The 13,693-nt window shown below is 41.0% G+C and overlaps 1 protein-coding gene across 10 annotated transcripts in view; it reads right to left on the reverse strand.

The window, feature by feature from the left end:
* The window catches only part of ppip5k1a (diphosphoinositol pentakisphosphate kinase 1a), a 162,220-nt gene that overhangs the window by 62,062 nt on the left and 86,465 nt on the right, over nt 1-13,693 (reverse strand). For all 10 annotated transcript variants that reach the window (XM_043680432.1, XM_043680429.1, XM_043680430.1 and 7 more), the window contains 3 exons: nt 7,737-7,851; nt 7,389-7,496; nt 4,509-4,625 (listed from right to left, as the gene is read on the reverse strand). In XM_043680432.1, the coding sequence (XP_043536367.1) occupies nt 4,509-4,625; nt 7,389-7,496; nt 7,737-7,851 (340 nt within the window). The remainder of the gene's footprint in view (nt 1-4,508; nt 4,626-7,388; nt 7,497-7,736; nt 7,852-13,693) is intronic.

A 13,693-nucleotide genomic window follows, 5' to 3' on the forward strand; every position in this document is an offset into this window, starting at 1 on the left:
GACCTGCAATCTTCTTCCCGACCTCTCCGCCCCCACCCCCTCTCCGGCCTATCACACTCACCTTAACCTTCTTCCACCTATCGCATTCCCAACGCCGCTCCCCCAAGTCCCTCCTCCCTACCTTTTATCTTAGCCTGCTTGGCACACCCTCCTCATTACTGAAGGGCTTATGCCCGAAACGTCGATTCTCCTTCTCCTTGGAGGCTGCCTGACCTGCTGCGCTTTTCCAGCAACACATGTTTAAGCTCTAATCTCCAGCATCTGCGACCTCACTTTCTCCTGATCGAATAATACTCCTTTGTCTGTCCAATTGTCCTTATCTCTCTTCAGATTCTATCCCCACCTACTATTTATTCCTTACACCCTCCCATCCACCCTATCTTCTGCATAAATAACATTTTTGTAGCTACCATCAGTTCTGAATGGTAGAGCCTGAAGGGTCACCAAACCTGAAACATTAACTATGATTTCTCTCCACAGATGCTGCCAGACTTTTCCTGCAATTTCTGTTTTTGTCTCTAGCGATTTGTATGTTTCGGATTTCTTTTGCGGGTGAACACAAGTTCACTGATTCTCCCAGATATATTTATGTGCCCACACAAAAATAGGTAGAATTTGAGTAAAGAAAATGAACTTTGCTTCTTCAATTTACTTGAGTTACAAGGTTTACTATAGTAACCTCTTCCTGAAAGGCTGCACGTTATCAGTCATTAGCTGAGAGTCAGATTCAGGCTTTACCAGCCAAACAGATATACTGAACCATTAAAAAAAAGCAAATAGTACCAATAAGTACATTTTTTTTCCAGTAGTTGAGGCTATACAATTTGTGAAGTAGAAACTCTGAATCCATCCTATAACTTGGAGCCCTCACTGTTGCTGTCCTAGTTCCCTGGCTCTAGGTGGACTCAGTCAACACAAACAGTGCTAAAACATAAAGGTCCACTGTGCAGGCCAGGAGGAAAAAATGTCAGCCAACTAAACGTCAACTAGTCAGTACCGCAGGATAGGGGTGAAAATGACAGAACTGGCAGACACAGCTTCAACATTACCTGCAGGCAGCAAATCAGCATTTGGAAGGTCAGCACTGCTTGCTCCTGAATTGGAGAGATTCCTAGAAATGGTCATCTAAACAAGTGCTCATTTCCCTACCATCCAGTGCAGTCAAGAGGCAAGTCTTAATATGTGTAATTGTATTGACTTCTGGTTCAGGAAGTCGCTTGCATGAATGGACCTTGGAGGTTTGTGCAACATCACGACACATTAGAGGGAATATAGCCTGTGCCTCCAGGAAGACCAAGTGCAATTTTCATTAGCATTTATACTCCAACCCTGAAGGCTAACCCAACTAACAAGGAAAAGTTCTACACAGATTTCCATGTATGCCCCTCCCAAGGACAAAATTGTTGTTTTTGGTGATTTTAACATCAGAGTTGACCATGGTAGTGTGGCATGGAAGGCAGTGTTTCGAAAGCATGGAGTTGAAAACTACAACGAAAATAAACATCTGTTTCTGGAACTCTGTACAGAAAAACAGCAGTCCACACCTAACACCTTCTTTCAACATAAAGATTGCTTCAAGACCACACGGAAATATGCCACATTGAACACTGGCACCAGGTTAGCCTAAAGAACGTCTGCAAACTGGAGTCACTCCTAGTGCTGATTGTTGTACAGATCACTGCCTCATTCACTCAAAGCTGAACTCCCACTTCAAACATAAGCTCAAATACACACCTAGAGACAACCCAAAGCAATCTCGAGTCAGTGACCTGCAAACTTCATTTTTTGCAGAGATAGATTACAAGCCCACAGAACAGACTGGAACACCCCGATGTCATTACTGATTCCATTCCAGAAGAACTCTAAGAGCACATTAAAGCTGCTGGAGGGACTAATTTGATGTAAATGACAAAGAAATCCAAGATTTGCGAATGATAAAAATATCAACTCATCAGACTCAGCCAGGCATCAAGCATGCAGCACTCTTTAAAATAAACTGAGGGATATACCCAATGACACACTTACAGAAAACACCTAATTATATGTTGATACTGGCAACATAAGCAGCTAGAAAAAAAAACTAAAATCTGTCTGTGGACCAGCATATCAAACCCAAAATTTCTTAAGTAGCAGCGATTTTAAGATACTACACACCAAAAGGATGTCAATCCTGGATTGCTAGTTGGAACACATTGAAACACTCTTCAGTGCATGATATTGCCATCAGCCTAATCAAATAATTATCTGTCAAAGAAAACCTTTGTGAGCTGATCCCTGGAGGAAACTGTGACTACCATTAACCAGACAGATAGCAACAAGAAGATGGAATTCCACCTCAGGCCTTGAAACATGGGAGTCCCTGCCTTACATACCAAGCTGTGTGAATTTTTCCTGGCTTGCTGGGAAGAGAGCTGAATCCCACAAGATCTTTGCCATGCCATTATCATCACCTCGTCCAAACACAAAGGAGAAAAGGCAGGCAGCTACAACCACTGTGGGGGCTCCTCCCTTTCTATTGCTGGGAAGATCCTGCCTTGGACAACTCCAGAACAGGTTTGTTCCAACAATTGCACAGAACCAGCGTGGACTCACAGCAAAGAGGCACTTCAGAGACGTGCGAGAAGAAAAGTGATATGAGAAAAACAAAGCTCTGTGTGGCACTTTCATAAAACTCACCAAGAAATTAGATCCCATGGGGAGATGGAATTTCAAAAAATCTTGAAAAAATATGGATGCCCACCCTGGTTTTTTCATGAAAACCAGCACGGACAAGTTGAGCACAGCAATCATCTATTGAGTTCCTTCCGAATCTCTAATGATAGGAAGCAGGGAAGTGTACTACCCCAACATTATTCCCCCTCATGTTCAGGAATGACAGTGCTGCAGGCAATGGAAGATCTTGAGGAAGAGGTTTAAGTATGGTCCAGACTGTGAAGACTTTTTTTCAATCACAGGCATTTTCAGGTTCACACACACAGACAGGAAAAAGCCATCCCTGCATTTTTCACTGATGACTGCATTCTCATGACCCACAAGTCAGATCTGTAAAGCACAACAGCACGTTGTTGCTCCGAGACAGCACAACTCCTCAGACTAAAAATCAATGTAAAGAAAACGGAAGTCCTGAATCAGCCTGCATGACAAGAGGAATATGGACCATCAAGTACGGTCATTGAGGGAACTGAGCTGGAAACAGTGAAGCAATTTACCCATTCGGGGAACATCTTGTTTGACGCACCATAGACAAGGAAATGGACAACAGGCTTTCAGACGCAAAAACTGCATTTGGCAGACTCCACAATCCAGTATGGAGCAATGAGAGCCTCACAGAGCACACAGCAAACCAGAAGTGTACAAAGCCAAAGTGGAGTGTAAGCTCATAAATATAATAGATTCTGTTAAATTCCAAACTCTGAATAAAATACATTCCAAGAAGTCTCAAAATCATAGGGAATGGTTTCTGTACAGCAAAGAACCAAGAGAATTCTTCTGAGAGAGAAGATGCTTATTAACTCGCTGCGCACCTGGACAGAATCAAAACATGCACCAAGTTAAATCTCAGGGCAAATTTACTTCCTACGACAAGCAACAAACACAAACTAGAGACAGTCAGATCTGTAATTGTACGGCACCTTTCAAGTGCTTTACTGCCAATGGAACACTTTAAGAGTGGTCACTGATGTAATGCAGGAAACATGGCAGCAAATTTACACAGGACAAGCTCCAACAAACAATCAGATAAACTGCGTAGATGGTGATAGTTGAGGGCTAAGTATTTGTCAGAACACTGGGTGGAATTTCCCTGTTCCTTTCAAATAATACCTTGGCTCATTTAAGTCCACCTGAAAACACAGATGGAACCTCACTTCAATGTCTCTAGAGTTTCAACTGAAAGAAGCATACCATCAGTACTGCACTCAGCCCTCAGCGTGGGCTATTATACTCAAGTCTCTGGTGTAGAATTGGAACCAAGAACTCTATGACCAAGACACAGAAGCACAGTCCACTGTTCTGCGGCTGACAGTAGATTATTTTCAGAGGACAATACAAATACCTAAAATGTTAATTCCAAAATTAGAGAGCTTAAGTTTACGGTGAGAGGGGAAACATTTAAAAAGGGACACCTGAGGGGCAACTTTTTCATGTAGAGGGTGGTGCATGTATGGAATAAGCTGTCAGAGGAAGTGGTGGAGGCTGGTTCATTTAAAAGACCTCTGGATGGTATATGAACAGGAAGGAATATGGGCCAAATGATGGCAAATAGGACTAGATTTATTTAGGATATCTGGTCTGTATGGACTGATTGGACCAAAGGGTCTAATTTCCATGCTGTACAGCTCTAGGACTCCAAGTTCATAACTATATTTGAAAGAGATGCAGCTGTATGCGTGAATCAACAGGATATTGCAGCAAATAAGATATTTTGCAGTTAATAAAAAGGAAAATGCAAAAGTGATCAGCTATGTCGAACACTGGAAGATTTCCTAAGGGACTCCAATTGGATTTACCTCAGCTGATGCAGGCCGAAACCCAGACCCTGTGGGGGCATTTTCATCCTCATCACAGCCTTTAGCACCAGGGCTGAAATGAAGTTCCACATGGAACCTTTCTTCTGAAGAAGGATCCTATTAAAAAAAAACACAAAACATGCCAAAATTACAAAAACACTAATCATCATTACGACCAAGTTGTTAAAAAACAAACACAATTCTGGACTTTGTAAGCCAGAGTACAATCAATTCTCTGTAACATTTATAAAAACTGTGGAAAATTTTCCCAAACTCCGTAATTCAGGGACCCAAACTTCAGGATTCTATAGTAGCCCAAGACTCTAATTCTCACCTTACACTACTGCCTTTTATGAGTCAGTCCTTTGGATCAAAGGAGATGACACAATTTGATGACTAAATGACCTTTCATAGGTAGATCAGAGTAGAAACATTGAAGGTAGCAAGCAATCATTTTTAAAATGAACCTGACAGCTGATTTATGAAGCTTAAAAATGTGTTGTTGGAAAAGCACAGCAGGTCAGGCAGCATCAATGAGGAGGGTGTGCCAAGCAGGCTAAAATAAAAGGCTTGGCACACCCTCCTCATTCCTGAAGAAGGGCTTATGCCCGAAACGTCGATTCTCCTTCTCCTTTGACGCTACCTGACCTGCTGCACTTTTCCAGCAACACATTTTTAAGCTCTGATCCCCAGCATCTGCAGTCCTCACTTTCTCCTAGCTGATTTATGAAATCTACTCTGTAATCTGTGGTTCAAATGCTTAAAGTTGTTAAGATGACAAGTTAAAGATTAAGAAATGCGCAGGTATACTGTGGCAACAATAACATTTCATAGCTTTCAGTGTGAGTCTATTAGATCCAGTCATTTTGCTGCACCAGTGCAATACAACTGAAGCTCTTGACTGCTGTTCAGGACAGTATATTAAAAATGGTTCCAATTACACATAGCACTCAAAAAATGCTTTCTTTCTTTGTAGTACTGTCAAAGATTTCAAGCTGAAACCACTCACTAACCTGAACATTGGTGAACAAATAACCAAAGAACCGTGGATGCTGGAAATCGAAAACAAAAATGTGTATTGCTGGAAAAAACTCAGCAGGTCTGGAAACATCTGCGGAGAGAAAGCAGAGTTAATATTTCGGGTCCATTGATGCTTCTTCAGAATGGGTCAGTTCCGAAGAAGGATCACTGAACCCAAAACTTTAAATCTGCTTTCTTTACACAGATGCTGCCAGACTTGCTGAGTTTTTCCAACCATTTCTGTTTTTGTTACTGGTAAACAAATATTCATTTCAGGCACTTTGTTTATTCAATATAAAACCTGAACGTTTTCTCCCTCTGCTGTATTAATTTGAAAGAAATATATTATCTACTTTCCTTGCAGCTACTGTTACTTTTTAAATACCAAAATATGCCAACACCACTAGGATTGGTGAAGCAATAACCAGACATATGTACAAAGCATCGAAAGGCTCTCTTCTGAGATTTACAATTCTAAAGTATTGCATGTCCAATAAAATCATTTCTGAAGTGTAACCATGATTGTTACTCAGTCAAATTAATCAGTCTATCAGTAAACACAACAAAATTTGGTCAGTTTCAAAAAGTAGTTAGCCTTGGTCCACATGGGTCTTTCAGCATTTCTACTCACTAGAGTCAAATTAGTATTAGATCTTATTGTCATGTGCATTCAAGTAAAGGATGCAGTGAAATGTGTACAAAGTCACCAACTTAGGTACAAACGTACAAAATTAGGTACAAAATCAAATAATAAGAAATACAGTGAAAAGTTCAACACTACAGTCCTTGTATAGCAATGGGCCTACATTTGTTCCCACTGTGCTGGGCTGAGTCCTTCACTGCCAACCACCATCTGGGCTTGTCAATTGTCTTTGTCACTGAATTGCCAACGCAGCTATAGCAGCAAAAAGGCAGAGACCAGAAAGACTGTTATGTGATGAATCAACTTGTTTTAGCTCATTCATGGCATATGGGGCATTGAAGTTGGTCTTTGCTCAGCTGGAAGGAGAATGGGGAGGCTGGTGGGTGGATTATGGTGGTGGTGGTTGGAAAATCAGCTATGGTCCCTACAAGTATTCAGAGCGGGCAAACACAGAAATGAATGTTAGTTTGGGTTCTGTCTGAAAACTACTTTTGCAGTTGAATCACCTTCGGATGGTTACTGTCTAAAGGTGATCACTTGAGAAAAGTGGGAGAATGATAACTGGAAGAATGCACCCCTGTAGGAAATAGTTGAGAAATTTTTTAAAAATGATCTCAAAGTTGAAAAGCAAAGTGTTTTTACAAAAATAGAGTGAAAACTCCTCCAGTTCACTTCGTTACACATAGGTGCTGTTGGGACTAGCAATCCAGAGGCCCAAACTAACTCGCTGGGGACCTGGTTTCAAATTCTATCATGGCAGCTGGTGGAACTTAAATTCAATACAGAATTCTGGAATATTAAGCGACATTATAACTGCCATCTATGGTCATTAAACCCTATCTGGATGCTAGGTTTGGTGTCGGCCATGCTTCGCCAGCCTGGCCTACATGCAATTCCAGACCTACAAGCGATGTGGTTGCCTGTTAATGGTCATATTCCTGATGAATGGCTTTTGCCCGAAACGTTGATTTCGAAGCTCCTTGGATGCTGCCTGAACTGCTGTGCTCTTCCAGCACCACTAATCCAGAATCTGGTTTCCAGCATCTGCAGTCATTGTTTTTACCTCTATTATGTAGAACATGTAGAGCCACACAGTTCAAGGGTAATTAGAGATGGGCAACAAATACTGGCCTTGCCAGCAAGATCCGTAAAGTATTAAAGAATAAAGTCTACAGCACTGAATACGTTGGAAAAGGGGATATTTATGAAGACTGTACCTTATTGTTATCCTCATACAACATGATAACAATTTGAGTCATGTAGTTCAGTTCCGAGACTGCTCCAAGGTAGTCCATGGCTCTCTTCCACTGTTGATCCTTTAGATCCTGAGAATGAGAGAAATAATTGCATGAATTCTAATTAGAAATCATTGAATAAAACTCAGTGATAGCTTTAGAGCAGGATGAGGGGTGCTAGAGTAGCTCATCAGGCGGAGGAAGTAGGCAAAAGCAAATGCAATTAGGGACTCATTGGTTGGGGGGGTGGAATTAAGCAGAATATTCTTTCTCACAAATGTTGCATAGTCAAGGAATAACTGAGTCAGTGAAAGTAAAATATGTACTTACACCCAAGAGGCCCCCATAACGAAACAAACTCAGTAAAGAATGGACGTGACTTTCACTCGTGAAATATAACCGTGTTCGAACGTGACGGCCAGGAGACATCACTCCTCTGGAATAGCTAAACAACAGAGCAACATGCTAATCAGGTAAATTGGTAACAAAGATTTGCATTTGTATAGCACCTTTCACAACCTCAGGACACTCCAACATGTTTTAAGGATATTTGATGTTAGGGCAGACAGACAAACAGGAAAAGGAACAGGGATTCTGCTAATAATATGAAGTGAAATCAGTACATTAGGAAGGGAGGATCTCAGACCGAAAGAACAATCTGTTTGGGTGGAGCTAGGAAACAGCCTGGGGCAGCAGTTGGAGCTATTTATAGCTCATCAAATATTAAAATTAATGTGGTGCATGGTATTAATCAAGCGGTAAGGGAAGTATGTAACATGGACAACACAGTTATCATTGATGACTTCAACTTCATATAGACTGGATAAAACAATTGAGAATTACAACTACAAAGGACAAATTTCTACAGTATGTTAGGGTTAGTTTTCTAGAGTAGTACATTGAGGAGTCAACTTGAGGACAGGTAATTTAAAACCTAGTATTGTGTAGTGAAAAAAAGAGCTAATTCATATAGTTGCTGTCAAAGAGCGTTTAGGGATGAATCACAATATGATAGTAATTGACATGATTTTTGAAAATGACATGGTTCAATCTGAAGCAAGAGCGTTAAGTCTAAAAAAGGGGAAATAAAAAAGGTGTGAAGTACAAATTGGCTGAGATTTATTGGGGAAAATATATGAAAAGGCATGACTGACTATACATAGGCAATGAATAACCTTTAAAGAATTATTACATTGCTTACAGAAATTATACTTACCTTCAAAAGCTCAATAAAGGTCAGTCAACTGTGGCTGCCAAAAGAAGTTAAAGACTGTACAATACTAAAGGCTTATTATAAAGAATGGGATACACAGACACGCAAAATAATGAACAATCCAGTACTGTCATCATGGATTTGTGAATAGAAAATAGTATTTGATGAACTTCAAGTCTTTTGAAGACATTAATAATAAAATTGATAGAGTGAGTTAAAGCATGAAGGTTGCTTAGATTTTCACAAGACTTTTGATAAGGTTCTTTCCAGGAGGCAGCACAATGGCTCAGTGGTGAGCACTGCTGCCTCACAGCACCGCTGCCTCACAGCACCGGAGGCCTCTGGTGACTGTCTGTGTGGAGTTTGCACATTCTCTGTGTCTGAGTGGGTTTCCTCCAGGTGCTCCTGTTTCTTCCCACAGTCCAAAGATGTGCAGGTTAGGTGAATTGGCCATGCTAAATTGTCCATAGTGTTCAGGGATGTGCAGGTTAGGTGCATTAGTCCAAAGTAAATATATGGTAGGGGAATGGGTCTGGTTGGGTTACTCTTCGGAGGGGTTCGGTGTGGACTTGTTGGGCTGAAGATCCTGTTTCCACACGGTAGGGATTCTAATTCAGGAGGTTGGTTAGCAAAATTACAGCACATGGAATAGGAGATAATGTATTGCCTTGAAGGAAGGATTGGCTAACAGGCAGGAATAAATGGGTCATTCTTGCATTGGTAAATTGACTAGTAGGGTGCCACAAGGATCAGAACGGGAATACATGTTCTGAGGAAGGTGTAAAGTGACTTCAGGAGTATTTGGACAGGTTTAGTGAAGGGCCAAGGAAGCGGAGGTTTATCCACTTTAATAAAAGGAACAGATTGCAGAGTATTTCTTAAATGGTCAGAAGTTGAAAAGTACAGATGTCCAAAGGGACCTGGTGGTCTTGTCAATAAGTTACTGAAGGCTAATATGTAGGTGTAGGCGTAGCTATTAGGAAAGCTAATGAAATGATGGCTTTTACTGCAAGAGGCTCGAGAACAATGAGTTCTGAATCCTTGTTTCAATTGTATTTAAGCTTGGTTAGACCTGTGCAGTTCTGGAGTACTGTGTGCAGTTCTAGTCTCCTTATCTCAGGAAAGATATATTGCCATTGATAGAGGGCAATGAATGTTCAACAGACCTGCTTCCATGATGGTGGGTTTGTTGTTATGGAAGAAGATTGACCAAATTGGCCCTAGCATTTTGAAGGATGAAAGTTGATCTTAGAGAAAGCTATAAATGCTTAAAGTGATAGGCTGGGCAGATGAAGGTATGGCATCCCCTCCCCCACCCCCACAATCTAAATATTAAATCCCTTGTTCTAAAAAAAAAGGGATGCCATTAGGACCAGAATTTTTTTTTTGTTCAGAAGTTCTGAATCTTTGGAATTATCTAATCTAGATGGTTGTGGAAGCTCAGTCTTTGATAGATTTTTGATTAACAATGGTGTGAAGGGTTATGGGGATACTGTGGATAAAAGGCAACAATGTTTTCAATTAGCCATAACTGTATTAAATAGCAGAGCAGATGGGTGGAATGTCAACTTCTGTTCTTATGTACTTCACAAAAACACCCTGACTATTCCTAATAAATCCATGCCTCTCCCAATCCTCTCTCTCAATATTAATACTAAACACTTGATTAATACTGAGGTCAGACTGACTGGCCTATAAACATTTGGCCTCTCTCTCTTAAACCTTTACGGAATAATGGTGCAACATTTGCTGACCTTCTGCCCTCTGGAACCTCATTTGTATCTAATGAGGTTTGGAAAACGATCCTCAGCATTTACCATTTCCTCCCTGCTTCCTTTAACAGTCATGGGGCCCTTGTGATTTTTTCATCTTCAAGGTCAGTCTCTTCAATACTTCTTTCTGCTTATACTCAGTTTATATACTATTTCACACACTTCTTTAACAAGAATATCTGCAGCATTCTCCTCCTTTGTGAAGAATTTCAAAAAAACCAATCCCAAGATACTATGAGCATCTCTGACAGGCCCAACATTAAGTGTCAGGTGCTCTTTTACATCCAATTGAGAACGGAGATGGGGCACAATTTAATGTCTCATCCAAAAGATGGCATCCTCAACAATGCAGCACTGCCTTGATACTGCACAATATTGTGTCTAGATTTTGGTTCATTTCTCCAGTGGAACATGAACCTACAATTATCTGATGTGGAGGTGAGTTTGCTGTCGAGTTACAGCTGATATAACAAACTAGCCATATTTTAATACCCTGTCATTTCCTTTCTACTTCTCTGAATGAGACTTGCATTTTTGTAGCACTTTTTACATCTTGGTACCAAAGGTGCGTTTACAGAAAAACATAAGAAATCATCTTAAATACTTCAGAAAGATGTCAAAGAAATGGAATTGAATACTGAGACAAAGGAAGAGTTAGTGGAAGGGTAGCTCCATACTGACTGAAACTTGGGTATTTCAAGTCAGATTTAAAGGAGGGCAGATCAATAGAAAAGAGATTCTAGACAAAATATTTTTCCTCAGAAATTCAAGCCTTCCAGTACTTTGCCCAAATATTTTTTTTCCAACTAGAAGCTTGTTCAAAAGCATATAGTCAAAGATAAAGGGTATTACAATGTATTATTCTCACTTACTACTGAGTACATGTTGGCTCCAGCAATGCTCTGAATTGAGAATCCAGGCTGATCTCCACAGTACCGTCCCTAACTTCCTCACCCAACAAAGTCTTTCACCTGCCACCTCAGAAGAGGCTAGTGTAATCAGCTCACATTTGGAATTAAGTTTTGCTAGCAGACTAGATGAGAGTGACTGCCCTTGACATCTAGGCAGCATTTGACTGAGTACAGCATCAAGGAACCAGAGTTAAAATGGCACCAATGGGAATCAGATGGAAAATTTTCTGCTGGCTGGAGATAGACCTGTCACAAAGGAAGATAGTTGCGCTTGTTGGAGAATAACCACCTGAACTCCAGAACATCTCTGTCGGAGACCCTTAGGGTAGAGTCCTAGGCCCATTAACCTTCAGTTGCTTTACCAATGACCTTCTCTCCATCATAAAGACCGGGGCGGGGGGAGCGGTGTTTGCTGATGATTATACAACTCTTAGCAGAATCTGCAACTTGTCAGGTATTGAAGTACCTCATGTCCAAATGTGCAAAACATGGACAACATCCAGGCTTAGATTAATAAGTGGCAAGTAACATTCACTAGTCAATGACCATCTCCAACAAGAAAGAATCTAATTAATGGATTTAATTAAAGCCATTAAATCACTCCTTGACAATCAACATCCTGGGGCTTACCATTGTCCAGAACCTGAACTGGGCTAGTCACACAAATACAGTAGCTAAAAGGGCAGGTTAGACGACAGGAATTCTGTAGTGAATAACACATCTCCTGTCTCCCCAAAGCCCCTCCACCATCTCCAAGGTACTAGTCAGCATTGTGGTGGAATACTCTACACTTGCCTGAAAAGGTGCAGCACAACAACACTAAAAAAGCTGACACCAACCAAGACAAAGGGCCACTGTGTCCACCATCTTCAACATTCAATCCCTTTATTAATGTGCAGTGGCAGCGGCTCACAATGATACACCTTCGAAACCTGCAACCACTACCATGTAAAAGGACAAAGATAGCAGATGTACAGGAACATCACCACCTGCACATTCTCCTCCAAGTTGCACAACTGGAATGATATCGCCATTCCATCATCAGCACAGAATCAAGAGCCTGTAACTTCTTCCCTGACAACATAGTGGATGCTCCTACATGCAGAGGACTACAGCAGTTCAAAAAGCAACTCTCTGCCACCTTCGCCACAGTAATAAGGGATGGGCAGTACGTGATGGTCTAGGTGGTGACACCAGCATCACATGAACAAACAAGAGAAAAACGTAACACTTTCACCCATTATTGCCACTGGAAACAATCGGGTCCAAATCAGTCACTTTCCCTTTCCTGTACAGTTGTTCCAGAATTGTCCCCATTTCTTGCTTTGTTTTCTTGTTTTGTGTTTTAATCAACAAAGATGAAATTAAAGATCTTCAAGCTGATTGGCCATTCAAGCCTGTGCCAGCTCTTTGAAATCGGACATGCTTCCTTGCTCTTTCCTCATAGCTCTGTAATTTTTTTTCTTTTAGAGTACTACTCCAATTACCGTTGCTATTGAAATTTGTTTCTAATGCCGTTCAGACAGGACATTCCAGATCATAACTCATTTGGAAAAAAATTTCTACTGCAGTTCACCCAGATTCTGTTGTCACCAGTTAGTTTCTTTTCTGCTGGATTTATAGGTTTTCTCCCCTGCTACCCCAGAAAATGTTCGCAGGTAAAGGTATGGCTGGAAAGTGGGAAGCCTTCAGAAATGAGATAACTAGAGTTCAGAGACAGTATATTCCAGTTAGGGTGAAAGGAAAGGCTGGTAGGTGTAGGGAATGTTCGATGACAAGAGACATTGAGGGTTTGATTAAGAAAAAGAAGGAAGCATATGTCAGGTATAGACAGGATAGATCGAGTGAATCCTTAGAAGAGTATAAAGAAAGTAGGAGTATACTTAAGAGGGAAATCAGGAGGGCAAAACGGGGATATGAGATAGCTTTGGCAAACAGAATTAAAGAGAATCCAAAGGGTTTTTACAAATATATTAAGGACAAAAGGGTAATTAAGGAGAGAATAGGGCCCCTCAAAGATCAGCAAGGTGGCCTTTGTGTGGAGCCACAGAAAATGGGGGAGAAACTAAATGAATATTTTGCATCAGTATTTAAGTGTAGAAAAGTATATGGAAGATATAGACTGTAGGCAAATAGATGGTGACATCTTGCAAAATGTCCAGATTACAGAGGAGGAAGTGCTGGATGTCTTGAAACGGTTAAAGGTGGATACATCCCCAGGACCTGATCAGGTGTACCCAAGAACTCTGTGGGAAGCTAGAGAAGTGATTGCTGGGCCTCTTGCGGAGATATTTGTATCATCGATAGTCACAGGTGAGCTGCCGGAAGACTGGAGGTTGGCAAACGTGGTGCCACGGTTTAAGAAAGGCGGTAAAGACAAGCCAGGGAACT

This window comes from Chiloscyllium plagiosum, chromosome 40 (genome assembly GCF_004010195.1).
Source record: "Chiloscyllium plagiosum isolate BGI_BamShark_2017 chromosome 40, ASM401019v2, whole genome shotgun sequence".
NCBI classification, from domain to species: Eukaryota; Metazoa; Chordata; class Chondrichthyes; order Orectolobiformes; family Hemiscylliidae; genus Chiloscyllium; species Chiloscyllium plagiosum.